The sequence below is a fragment of the Hyla sarda genome, chromosome 7 (assembly GCF_029499605.1).
Source record: "Hyla sarda isolate aHylSar1 chromosome 7, aHylSar1.hap1, whole genome shotgun sequence".
NCBI lineage: Eukaryota > Metazoa > Chordata > Amphibia > Anura > Hylidae > Hyla > Hyla sarda.
In genome coordinates, this window is record NC_079195.1 from 127,589,919 (window position 1) to 127,603,678 (window position 13,760).

Here is a 13,760-nt window from a genome sequence, read left to right on the forward strand (position 1 = left end):
CATACTGCCCCATATACAGAAAAGGGAAAAAGTTATAGGAGGTCAAAATAGAGCGATTTTAAACATACTGATTTTGTACAAAAAGTTTGAGAGTTTTTTAAGCGGTATAATAGAAAAGTACGTAGCCATGGGTATCATTTTAATCATATTGACCCACAGAATAAAGAAAACATGTCATTTTTACTGTAAAGTGTACAGTAGGAAAACGAAACCCTCCAAAATTAGCAAAATTGTGTTTTTCATTTAAAGGAGTACTCCGACGCAAAACTTTTACTTGTGAAAAGAAGCATGAATAAAAGTTATATTACATTGTAATGTACTCACCTGGTCCATATCAGCTTCTTCCCGGACTTCTCCTCGGTTTTCCATCAGGCCGGAAGCTGGTGCCTTTGATGACGCTCGACTGCCTTTTTTTCCTGCACCATCTTCGCCCGGTGACTCATCGATCCCATGAGTCACTGCGGGCTGTGCCGGCCTCCCAGCCCGGAGTCGGCTACTCCCCCTAACTTAATTTATTCATTTATGCGCTGAGCTGAGCTGCCATAGGCTCAGCTCAGCAAACGCCCACCTAAGCGCTGTCACTCAATCAGGGAGAGGGCAGGAACTGGCCGGATGTCAGGAGCGGGCATGCTGGGAGATGTAGTTTTTCCCAGTGCGGGCCAGGAACTTCGGGCGGCCGTAACAGGAAAACGGCGGGTCCGTCTAACAAGATTGAGGGGTCGTTGGACAGGTAAGTTAATGGGCTACAGTTAATGGGCTACATTGTGGCATTTTTTTTTTGTGGTGCACAGAGTACTCCTTTAAAATTCCTCCCTAAAAAAAATTGGGGGGTTTGCCATACATTTTATGGTAAAATGAGAGGTGTCATTACAAAGTACAATTGGTCAAGCAAAGAGAACAAGCTCTTATATGGGTCTGTAGATGGAAATAAAAAAGAGTTATGGATTTTATGAGGCGAGAAGGAAAAAACTAAAACGCAAAAATAAAATTGGCCTGGTCCTTAAGGTCAAAATGGGCTTGGTCCTTAAAGGGTTAAAAAGTACCTGTCATCAAATAAACTTTTCTAAACTAACTCAGGCTATGTTCCCTAACTACTCTCAACACCCCTCCCACCCTTAAAAAATGTCAGAGCTTTAAAAAGCTGTGTATCTTACCTTTATTCTTGCTCACATAATGCAATCTCCCATCAGGAGAAAGTGGGCGTTTCCCAGCAGGCATGACATAACTAAATCCTGCTGGGGGACCACTTCTGCCCTCAGATGATTGCAGTGCTGTGATAAATAAAAGACCTCAGTGAGGGTCTTTGCAGCTTTTAGTGAGGCTCTGTGCAGTTTTCAGTGAGGCTCTTTGCAGATTTCAGTGAGGTTATATGCATGTTTCTGGGTGGGTCTTTGCAGCTTTCAGTGAGGCTCTTTGCTGCTTTCAATCAAGCTCAGTACAGAACTCAGTAACACTTCCTGAGTTTGGACTCCTGCCAGGCATTGTGGCAGGGAATAGAACAGAGCCACCTAGTGGCCATTTTGTGTATTACATTTTAAACTTATTTATGTTGATAATTTGAAAAGTAAGTGAATGGGAAAGTGTCTGCTAATTACACAAGGAACAATATATTAAAAGTTTTATTTTGGTGACAGGTACTCTTTAAGGGATTAAAATGCAATTGTCACAAATTTGTACCCCCATAAACTAATCACAGGGTGACAAAGTTCTTTAGAATTACTCTCCAGGTATACCTTTTACTGCTTTCTAGCAGCTTTTATCAGGCTAAAAATGCTTTATAAGACAGCCAGCAACAATTGGATTGGCGTGGCTATGGCGTGACCACGCCTATCTCCAGTATGTCATCGCTAGGACCGCTGTGTGATTGGTCCCAGCACATAGGCCCCCTTATTATCCTTATCTGTGGTGGTGAATATACAAATGTATAAGTAAAACAAGTGCCCGTTTTTCTATCAGTTTACAATGCCCGTTCTCCTATTCTCCCATTAGGTTACAGTGTCATCACAGGGGGTTAGTTTGCATAGCAAGCGGCAGAGCATTATGCTGCACACTGGGGCCGGGAGGGAGCACTTGCTATGAAAACTAGCTGCACGCAGTGTCGGTGATGTAATCACAGCATACTGGGGCCATCAGGAGAGAGTGCTTGTGGCCTGCAGCACCCAGGAGATAGTTTTCTTCACATCACCGGCGCTGCAGGCAGCTAGTTTTCATAGCAAGCGCTCACTCCCGGACCCAGTGCGCAGCGTAATGCTCTGCCGCTTGCTATGCAAACTAACCTGCTGTGACGGCACTGTAACCTAATGGGAGAACAGGCACTGTAAACTGATATATATTTGTATGTTCACCACCACAGATAAGGATAATAAAGGGGCCTATGTGCTGGGAACAATCACACAGCGTTCCTAGTGATGACTTACAGGAGATAGGCGTGGCGGCCGCGGGCCATAGCCACCCCTCTCTGACTGTTGCTGGCTGTCTTATAAAGCATTTTTTAGCCTGATAAAAGCTGCTAGAAAGCAGTAAAAGGTATACCTGGAGAGTAATTCTAAAGAACTTTGTTACCCTGCAATTAGTTTATGGGGGTACAAATTTGTGACAGTTGCGCTTTAATGACTGATAATGACTAGATCACCGTTCTCTGTCATTGACTGTAAGTGCACGTCTGCTGATAGCAGCTGTCACTTACAAGTCTATGAAGCGATCACCGCTCCTGTGCTCAGCGATCGCCACTCTGGACATAAATGCATGTCTTGGTGTGCTAAATACCAAGGCACCAGGACGTACATCTATTGTCTTTAGGGGTTAAAGCACATCCCTATTTATATAAACTTATGACAAAATATAGGCTATAAATGTAAAAATATCATATGCTACAAATGTGTTAGTTGTTTTTTTTTTTTTTTCATGGCTTCACCAGATTTCCATTAGCAGGTCATAAAGATTTTAGACATACTGGAGGAATGATTCAAGTAGATTGATAGCCGCATCACGTCTTGAGTATAATGTTTTGCAAACATAAAAATCTGAGATACAACTTTAGGTCAAAAATATGCTGAAAAGAGCAACCACACCAGATATGTCCACAGCCTCACATTGGCAGCATGTGCTTGGGTACATAAGGAAGAGAATATCTTGAGGGAATCTTTATTGTTTTATCAATGCAACTTTTATGTGTAAAATGAAAGTGAATTTCTGATTGTTGTTCAGAACAGACAAACAGATCTTTCCATGCTGCCATAGGAGAGAGATGTAACTAGAAGGCTGTAAGATTAAAAACATGTAAGAACGCCTTTTTCTATAGCCCTGCTTGGGGTGGTGAAGAGCTGCAAATTGTTCTGTGCTTTGCTTTGTATATATGCGAAATTCGGACTTCAAAAGTTTTTGACCACTGGGTAAACAACCAGTAAAAAACATCTACAAAGTCAGTTTAGCAAAAACCACTTGAGATACAGGGATGTTTAATTTTTTTTACACAAAAGGGCACATGCAAAAAATATGCACCAAAATGAAGACAAAAAACAATTATACATTCCCCCTCTCAACTTTATTAGGGCTTGTAGGTTGGTATCTTCATATAGAAAGATTGTGAATCGATATTTATGTGGTGTCCCGGTACCGTATTGCATACCGTACCTTGTATGGTGGTCCCCAAAGTCAGAGTTACTATGCTCAGGTAGGGTCCCACAGGTGGGACAGCCCCTAGTCACCTCCTTCTACTCTAATTCTATAATGTTTGTATGTATATATTTAATAATGTGTATATTTAATATAGTGTATATTAGTCTACTTACATTGATAGCGCCGCAGGACCGTCGGTCATGTGACCATGTTAATTCCTCTATGGTATGTTGGAGGACCTTTGGAGGTCCTTGGGTCACATGTTACCCATAAATCTCTTTACAGGAGATTGACAGTTGTATGGACCAGTGAGCTTAAGTCCAGCCCCTGCCCATATAAGGGTTGCTGCTCTCATGGATGCCGGACTAGCAGGGCGGATCTGTGCAACTTCCAAAGACAAGCTAGGCCAGAAACCTGCCGGCCTCAGCCTAAACTAAACTGTGAGTTAACAGCTCAATCCCTGCTAAAGCTAGCGTGATTACTGGACCGAATCTAAACCCCTAAATCCAGTGGATCACCGCAACAATTATCTTCCTAAGCTCAATAAACTCACAATGTCCCAACCACTTATCAAGCTCTAATAGACTCTGTTGTATGGACTGTTCCTGTTCATTATTGCCTAAAATCTTCAGTAAGAGCTCCAACAAGTTTCTGCAAATCTCCAGTGGGGGACAATCAATTACTTCCTATCTCCCTATCGCTCTTGGGATGGGTGGCGGTAGGACAAGCATACATAGAATAGCCCCACCCTGGCCTCACGAATAGAAAGGGTTAAGCAAGCACCCTTAGTAACCGCACAGCTACACTCCCTACACCCAACTCCCCCAAGCTATCACATTTAGATAACAGTGTTAAGATTCTGTGGAGGATGCACATTTATGTAAATAGTTGCACCGTTTTTCTCCAAAATAATGTCTCATCTTTGGAATACATTTATTAATTATTTGCGCCACAATTTAGAGCCATTTGCACCATCCATGACAGACTGAGTGAAAAAAGAATGTGACTTGCTGTTTAGTCATGATTTAGATATTAAGCAAAATTTTAAACACAAAAAATGTAATGGGTTCTCCACACAGGTCTGACATAAATAAAGTAGCATAATTTAGCTATTGCAGAGGTAATTGCATTGACGTATGTTGTGACAGATTTATCAGAGAAGATAACTGGCAGTCATATGTGTGTCACAACATAAGTTTATAAAGTAGTCTACCTTTACATTTAACTAGGATAAACCAGTTTTAACTAAGGGCTGGTAGTTCATTGATGCAGTAAAAGCGCAGTCTAAAAATAATAAGCCACTTATAGATAGAAAATCAACAGCTAAATACCATAGGTTTTATGATGACATAAAATACAGTTCTTTTGCATGCTGTTTACCGTTTTTTTTGCCGTAATTTAATACCAGATCTACTTAGAACAAGGACAGAGTATACATGGGGAAAAGCCTTGTCATGTTTTACTGTTAGTTAAAAAGGAAAGAATTATTTAAAATGGCAACTTCTGTGTTTGAACTTTAACTCTAGGACAGTGTGCTAACTAGTGTTGCTCACGAATATTCAAAATTTGAATTTTAATCGCGAATATCGCATATTCGTGAATATTGCGAATATAACACTATATATTCGCAATTACGAATATTCGCTTTTTTTTTTTTCTTTGTTCACAGTACACATCACAGTGATGTCTAGTGGTATGCCCCCCGCACCTTAGAGCTTTGGCTCTCGCTCCCCGCACCTCCAGCTATTGACTTGCCGTCTGCTGTATGAACACTTGGAATAAAGCATTGTTTGGCAAATACTTCTCAGTGGGTGAGTTAAGCTTTTTTCAAGTCTTCTGCTTTTCATGTTTTACACATCACAGTGATATCTGCATCCCTCTCTTCTCTTCGCATATGCGCATATTCGCGAATAGAGATGAGCGAATTTACAGTAAATTCGATTCGTCACGAACTTCTCAGCTCGGCAGTTGATGACTTATGCTGCATAAATGAGTTCAGCTTTCAGGTGCTCCGGTGGGCTGGAAAAGGTGGATACAGTCCTAGGAGACTCTTTCCTAGGACTGTATCCACCTTTTCCAGCCCACCGGAGCACCTGAAAGCTGAACTAATTTATGCAGGCTAAGTCATCAACTGCCGAGCTGAGAAGTTTGTGACGAATTGAATTTACAGTAAATTTGCTCATCTCTACTCGCGAATATTGAGCCCTCCCTTCTTTAATGGTATAGGGAACTAATGGGCTAGTGCAGCGGTCTCCAACCTGCGGACCTCCAGATGTTGCAAAACTACAACTCCAGCATGCACGGACAGCCAACGGCTTCCATATATGCATACACACTCGTTTTATACACACATACATATATGAACACACACACATATGATATATATATATATATATATATATACACACACATATATATAAACACATACACACAGGGGGCAAGTCCTGGGGAAAATAAATCACCCAAAATTTCCACTCAAGAGTTGTGCTGCAGGACTACTAATGGAAACAGTGGGGGAGATTCTCAAAGAATTTTGCACCCCAAAAAATGTTGCAACCCAAAATTTTGGTGCAAAAAGTATCGACCACATTTTCAAAGATCTTTGTGCCGCGGTTTACACTGTTCGCGTCAGTTTTGTAAAAGTGGGCGTGTCTACATATATTGTCTGCTTTACATGCTATTTTCAAAGGGGGGAGAGTCCAGTTTACATCAAAAATTTCACACCAGCTTTTTCACAGAAATCACAGAAATGGTTGTAGTTTTATTGTTTTTGTTTTTTTTTTTCTTTGTTTTTTTGGGGTGTTATTTAAATAATTATTAAAAAATTATAATTTTAAAAAATTTTTATAGAAAAAATAAATAAATATATATATATTTTTTTTTATTTTTCCTTGGTCACAGCACCTGCACTCTTTTAACTACATTTAAGCTCCGAAATGTTTTATTTATACAGTTATCGCTTGTCTGGGCACTAGTACCCATGGAACATTTTGTGAGATGTTTCCACCAGAATTTTCTGGGATGTTAAATTTGGCACAAAAAACGGCAATTTTGGTGCCAAACTCTGCAATTTTGGTGCAAAAAAATCCAATATGGCTGCAACAAAAAGACAGTTGAAAAGTACCGTTGAAAAAAAAAGTGTGAATAATATCGCTGGAACAGAAATTACAGTAGTTTTTGAGAATCTCCCCCAGTGTACCTACTGTGGTTAAAGTGTTCCTGCAGGATGAGAGCCCTGTATACACACACACATATATATATATATACAGGGATCAAGTCCTGGGGAAAAAAGTGTTGGAACTCACCCAAGATTTCAACTTAAGGGGTGGTCCTTCAGGATTACAACTAATGGGAACTGTGTTCCTGTGTGAAAAAAGTGCAGGGACTCAGTTCCCAATTGTTCCTGCAAAACTTGAGCCCTGCATATAAAGATATGTACACGTATTTACATCATACACAAATATACACAGGCATTAATTCATATTTCAATACATGCTGACCTCTGTATTTGCTCTATCAGTCCTGTTAGGCTTCTTCCATGACCATGTAGGGGTCAGGAACAGAGTCAGACATTTTTTAAGATGGTGTGGGGGGGGGGTAGACACAACACACACTGCAAAGGCAGCATGCACACATGCTGCAAGGGAAAGGGACAGGATGAACCCACAGAGGACACAGTCGGCAGCAAGCTGAACTCTGACCTGTCATGTTCACTCATCAGGAAGCAACAGGTTGAGTGAGTAAAGCAGCCTCGGCCTGTGCCCGGGCTGCAAAAATGAAAAAAAAATTTAAAAACTTTAACTCACCTTCCTACGTTCCCCCGTTGCACCGGTATCGGCGTCCCATTCCTAGGCTGCTGCCTGGCTCCATGTTACTTCTCCACAGAACGTCATACTGTGGTCAGCATATCACAGGCTGCAGTGATCTCCCGCTGAGCGCAATGTAATGTAAGGAGCTGGCCCGAGCTCCTTACATGACAATGTGCTCAGCCTATCACCGGCCTCAGTGTGATGCTCTGAGCCTAAGAAGCAGGGAGACTAGCAGTGCCGGAGAAACTAGATGTCAATACCAGTGCAACGGGAGAACGTAGGAAGGAGTTAAAGTTTTTTTTTTTTTTGCAGCCCGGGCACAGGCCGATGTGGGACATCACTGTGGCTGGCAATACGATACGCTGACCGCAGTGTGACATTCTGAACCTAAGTAGCAGGGAGCCAAACAGCACCGGAGGAATGAGATGCTGATACAGGCACAATGGGGGAACATAGGAAGGTGAGTTAAAGTTTTTTTTTTTTGCAGCCCGAGCACAGGGAAACATAAAAGTTTTGCCCCACATTTCTCCTTTAAGTATAGATGGTATAATGCAGTCATATATCTGTAGGCTGTAAACACGGATGATATCTTGGGCCATTTGCTGATAACAGTAACATGAAAAACATGAAAAAGTGTCTCTGGTCCCACAATTAATATCCTAAATTTCTTGGAACATCATTAAAAATGAAAACAAGTGTGATGGAAAAGGTAAAACCGCAAACGAAATGCCAATGCATTGTCGACAATCTAAAACATGTTGGATTTCATTCGTGGTTTTTTCCTTTTCCATCTCATTGTTTTAATAAATTTGGGATTTCAACTGTGGGAGCCACAGACACTTTTTCATGCTTTTCATAAAGATAGTGTAAAGTACATTCTACATTTGTGTCATGTTGGGTGGTTGGGACATAAGCATGCTTTTTTCAAGAAAGTTGGAGTTATCTCCTTTTGCAAATAGTTGTATTGTTTTTTTTTATTTTAGTTTGAGTATTTTTTTGTATTTGCTTATAGAGATGAGCGAACTTACAGTAAATTTGATTTGTCACGAACTTCTCGGCTCGGCAGTTGATGACTTTTCCTGCATTAATTAGTTCAGCTTTCAGGTGCTCCCGTGGGCTGGAAAAGGTGGATACAGTCCTAGGAGACTCTTTCCTAGTACTGTATCCACTTTTTCCAGCCCACGGGAGCACCTGAAAGCTGAACTAATTTATGCAGGATAAGTCATCAACTGCCGAGCAGTGAAGTTTGTGACGAATCGAGTTTACTGTAAGTTCGCTCATCTCTATTTGCTTACTTTTCATATTTTTTTATATTTATTTTCCTATTAAGGTGCAGGTTAGCAGGTAACGGGAACTTTCTGTTCTCTGGTGTCCTAGTATAGCAATCTGTATGCACTAATATGCAGAGAAGGTGCAGATCACATCTTTGTTTGATTAAAGAATAGCTTTAGTGGTTTGTAATGACTAATATAATACAGAACTGATAAAAGATATTTATATTCAGTTCTATTGAAAATATGGAAGATGAATGTCAAAAAATGTAACACTATATTAGCTCTTGAAACAGATGTGTCCTCTAATGCGCATCTAAAATACACTTTATAAAAACATAACCTATATTCAAAAGACATAAGCTGACCTTACAACTGTCAGGGGAAAAATAAAAATCAACTTACTGTAGCAATGCCAATTTTTTGATTGGGTCCGACACCTCCATCAACCGCTCGTATAATTAAGATGTATTCTGACTTAGATTCCCGATCCAAAAGAGTTGTTGTAGTGATTTCTCCTGTAAGCAAAGGTAGAAATTAAAAATCAATATGAAATTGACCAGAAAATTGGGCTTAGCAATGCATTATTCACAGTCTTTTCCTGACAGCAATACCAAATCCTAGTGAAAGCCAATTCCATAACTTCTCCAAGCCTTCTCCAAACTCTGAAAAAATTGCATGTGGTTCGAAAATATAAACATATCTAGTTAATAAAAAAGAATAATTGAAAAATGTTGCAGACAGCTGCTTTGAAGCTATGAAATTAATAATAATAATAATTATGTCATATAAATTTAAAAACGAAAATACAAAAATAAATGTCCAATAAATAAAAAATAAGTACTAGATCACTGCAGATAGCTGGTTTGAGGTGGTGTAATTCATGATAAATATAAATGTAAATAAATTTAAATAATCCATAAAATCTTCTAAACAGGAATGACAATAGTAATAACATAAGAGAAGACAAGGTATAAAGAAGATATTTTAGTCAAGGATCTTGCAATCTAGTCTAATAGTCAAGAACCTTAAAGGGGTACTCCGCAACTAGCATCATATCCCCTATCCAAAGGATAGGGAAAAAGATGTCAGATCGCGGGGGTCCCTCCGCTGGGGACCCCCGGGATCTCCGCTGCAGTGCCAGGCTATCATTACTGCACAGAGCAAACTCACTCTGTGCGTAATGACGGGCAGTACATGGGCCGGAGCATCGTGACATCACAGCTCCGCCCCCTTGTGATGTCACAGCCGCCCCCTCATGATAGATGGCCACCACACCCCCTCCCATAGACTTGTATTGCGGGGGCGGGCCTTGATGTCACAAGGGGGCGGAGCTGTGATGTCACAATGCTTCGGCCCCTGTATCGCCGGTAATTATGCACAGAGCAAGTTTGCTCTGTGCAGTAATGATAGCGGGGTGCTGCAGCGGAGATCCCGGGGGTCCCCAGCGGCGGGACCCCCGCAATGTGACATCTTATCCCCTATCCTTTGGATTGACAATCAATTTCACATGCTGTTGTGTAAATGGAACAGATAACAGGTGGAAATTATAGGCAATTAGCAAGACACCCCCAATAGAGGAGTGGTTCTGCAGGTATTGGCCACAGACCACTTCTCGCTTCCTGGCTGATGTTTTGATCACTTTTTAATGCTGGTGGTGCTTTCACTCTAGTGGTAGCATGAGACGGAGTCTACAACCCACACAAGTGGCTCAGGTAGGGCAGCTCATCCAGGATTGCCCATCAATGCGAGCTGTGGAAAGAAGGCTTGCTGTGTCTGTCAGCGTAGTGTCCAGAACATGGAGGTGCTACCAGGAGACAGGCCAGTACATCTGGAGACGTGAAGGAGGCCGTAGGAGGGCTACAACCCAGCAGCAGGATCGCTACCTCCGCATTTGTGCAAGGAGGAGGAGCACTGTCAGAGGCCTGCAAAATGACCTCCAGCAGAACACAAATGTGCATGAGTCCACTCAAATGGTCAGAAACAGACTCCATGAGGGTGGCATGAGGGACCAAAGTCCACAGGTGGGGGTTGTGCTTACAACCCAACACCGTGCCGGACGTTTGGCATTTTGCCAGAGAACACCAAGATTGGCAAATTTGCGACTGGTGCCCTGTGCTCTTCACAGATGAAAGCAGGTTCACACTGAGCACATGTGACAGACGTGACAGAGACTGGAGATGCCGTGGAGAACGTTCTGCTGCCTGCAACATCCTGCAGCATGACTGGTTTGGCAGTAATGGTGTGGGGTGGCATTTCTTTCGGGGGCCGCACAGCCCTCCATGTGCTTGTCAGAGGTAGTCTGACTGCCATTAGGTACCGAGAAGAGATCCTCAGACCCCTTGCAAGACCATATGCTGGCGTGGTTGCCCTGGCTTCCTCCTAATGCAAGACAATACTAGACCTCATGTGGCTGGAGTGTGTCGGCAGTTCCTGGAAGAGGAAGGCATTAATGCTATGGACTGGCCTGCCTGTTCCGCAGACCTGAATCCGATTGAGCACATCTGGGACATCATGTATGGCTCCATCCACCAATGCCATGTTCTACCACAGACTATCCAGCAGTTGGCTGATGCTTTAATCCAGGTCTGGGAGGACATCCCTCAGGAGACCCTCCACCACCTCATCGGGAGCATGCCCAGGCATTGTAGGGAGGTCATACGGGCACATGGAGGCCACACACACTACTGAGCCTCCTTTTAAATTGTTTTAGGACATTACATTAAAGTTGGATCAGCCTGTAGTGTGGTTTTCCACTTTGATTTTGAGTGTGACTCCATATCCAGACCTCCATGGGTTGATAAATTTGATTTCCATTGATAATTTTTGTGTGATTTTGTTGTCAGCACATTCAACTATGTAAAGACAAAAGTACTTCATACGATTAGTTCATTCATTCATTCAGATCTAGGATGTGTTATCTTAGTGTTCCCTTTATTTTTTTGAGAAGTGCGTGTATGTATATATATATATATATATATATATATATTTATATACACACACACTTTTAAAATTCCCTTATTGTGTTCTTTAGATGTAATCTTTCTGTGTACTGTACTATATATTTTTTTTGCGAAACAGAAAGATTGTAAATAATTAGCTTTGTGTTTTCCGGCCATTTTTTTGTGCTAGACCCCCATTTCTTTAACAGTATCCCTTTCCTATGAGCTCCCAAAGCTTCTTCATTGATAGACAGAATCAATATAGATATAAAAATTGGAGCATTTCAGTCATAAGAAACTATGGCAGTCTAAGTACCCTACAGTCTACTGTAATTTACAAGCCCTATTTTTATTTCAGCTAGACTTTTTACAGGGATGCTTTTTTTAAACAAAAGGAAAAAAAACAGATGACAGAGATAAAAACAGAGGAACAATAAGTTTCCATTTCTCATGTTCTGAAATATGCTACTGCTAGCAAGACTTTATTGGTCATGCAACTAAGTTTAGTAAGTTATTGGATGCAAAATTTATTGGATGCACAAGATTAGTGTGATGTCAGCATTTTTTATTTTGTGAGATAAGAAAAACATAATTGCAACAAATACAATTCAATATATTAAACATTAAGTAGATATGTAGAGCTGGTGAATGTTGGGTAAAATTCATGGTGCTAAACTCGCAATGACATTCTCGATAAGGGCAAAATATTTGTTGCATAAGGCCACTCTACTCATCAAAGTCACTGTTCAATGGGAAATATAAAAATTAAACCAAAAAATGAGTGTGCCACATTGAAAGAGGTACTCAGCCCCAAAGGATAGGGGATAAGATGTCTGATCGCAGATGGTCGCCGACCATTCAGCACTGCGGTATTCTGAAGCTTTCCATGCTTCTGTGTTTGTGAGATCACACCACTTATTCTCGTTTCATGTCTATGGGAGGAGGCGTGATGACTGTGTACTTGCTATCACTCCCTCTCATAGACATGAATGAAGGGGGGCATGGTATGATGTCACGAACACGGAAGCCCCAAGCTTCCATGTTCAGAACGCAGCAGTGCTGGCCCAGAGATCGCTGGAGGGTCCCAGAGGCCGGACCTCCCGCAATCAGACATCTTATCCAAAGGATAGGGGATAAGATGTCTAGGGGTGGAGTACCCATTAAAATCAACTACTATATATGAAACAGCATTGTTAGCCTGGCCATATACATTAAAGAATTCTTAAGCCCTTGTTTGGACAACAGTTTTGTCTACCATCCCTTCCATACACTTGCACTAAGCTAAGCACAACTGCATGTGTTCTGAATAGGGAGGGGGAGAAAGCTGTTGTCAGAGCCATATGGTGGCGGCTTATTTCTATTCAGAACAAAAGATTTGGGTGCATTATAAGCCAGTTGGTCAATCCTTCTCTCGTACAATTTAGTCATTGGAGGAAGCGTCAGGAAGCTCCTGGATGGTCAACTGACATTAATCTAATGCATACGGCCAGCCTTAGTGTGCGAACACAACCTATTATGTACAGCCAGCTAAAATTAAATCATTGTAAAATTTAATCTTTCTAATATATTTTTGATTAAATCCGTGCTCATAATACACAACACATCTGCCATGTCTGGACAAGGTCCTACAGTGAGAACTGTCTTTAGCCCTAGATAAAACTAGAATGGCCCCAATTTACTAACTACATCCTGACTGTTTAATGTCGGCTTTTCAAACACAGTTGTGGCATTTGTGCTCCCAAAATATTATCCAATTGCAACACTTTAAAAAAAGAAACCTGTACAACTCCACAAATTCAGTTTAATGTCATGGACATATTCACAGTGTTTTTCTAAAACGGATTTGTAATTGAAACCTACAGGATATAAAGATGTAGTTTTTTCCCCCACAAATCTTAAAGTGTGCAGAAAAATCACACAGAATTGTGAATTGTGTATTTGTATGAAAAATTTTCTGTTACTATTTCCTTCTTCTTTTTTATAGATCCTTTGTTGTATTTCAAAAGGAGATTTATAATATTTAAAATTATAATAATATTTCCTTTGTTTATATAGTGCCAAAATATTCTGCAGCGCTGTACAGAGTCCCGCTTCCCATTGGGGCTCACAATCTAAATTCC

At 41.1% G+C, this 13,760-nt stretch overlaps 1 protein-coding gene and 1 long non-coding RNA gene across 2 annotated transcripts in view; one reads left to right on the forward strand and one right to left on the reverse strand.

Annotated features, from left to right (window-relative positions):
• LOC130282467 (uncharacterized) overlaps window positions 1-5,418 on the forward strand; it is a 39,049-nt gene extending 33,631 nt beyond the window's left edge. Inside the window, exon 3 of the long non-coding RNA XR_008846404.1 lies at window positions 5,288-5,418. This is a non-coding gene — a long non-coding RNA (uncharacterized LOC130282467). The remainder of the gene's footprint in view (window positions 1-5,287) is intronic.
• The window catches only part of CDH23 (cadherin related 23), a 1,135,250-nt gene that overhangs the window by 410,541 nt on the left and 710,949 nt on the right, over window positions 1-13,760 (reverse strand). The window contains exon 20 of the mRNA XM_056530710.1: window positions 9,104-9,216. Coding sequence (XP_056386685.1) covers window positions 9,104-9,216 — 113 coding nt within the window. The remainder of the gene's footprint in view (window positions 1-9,103; window positions 9,217-13,760) is intronic.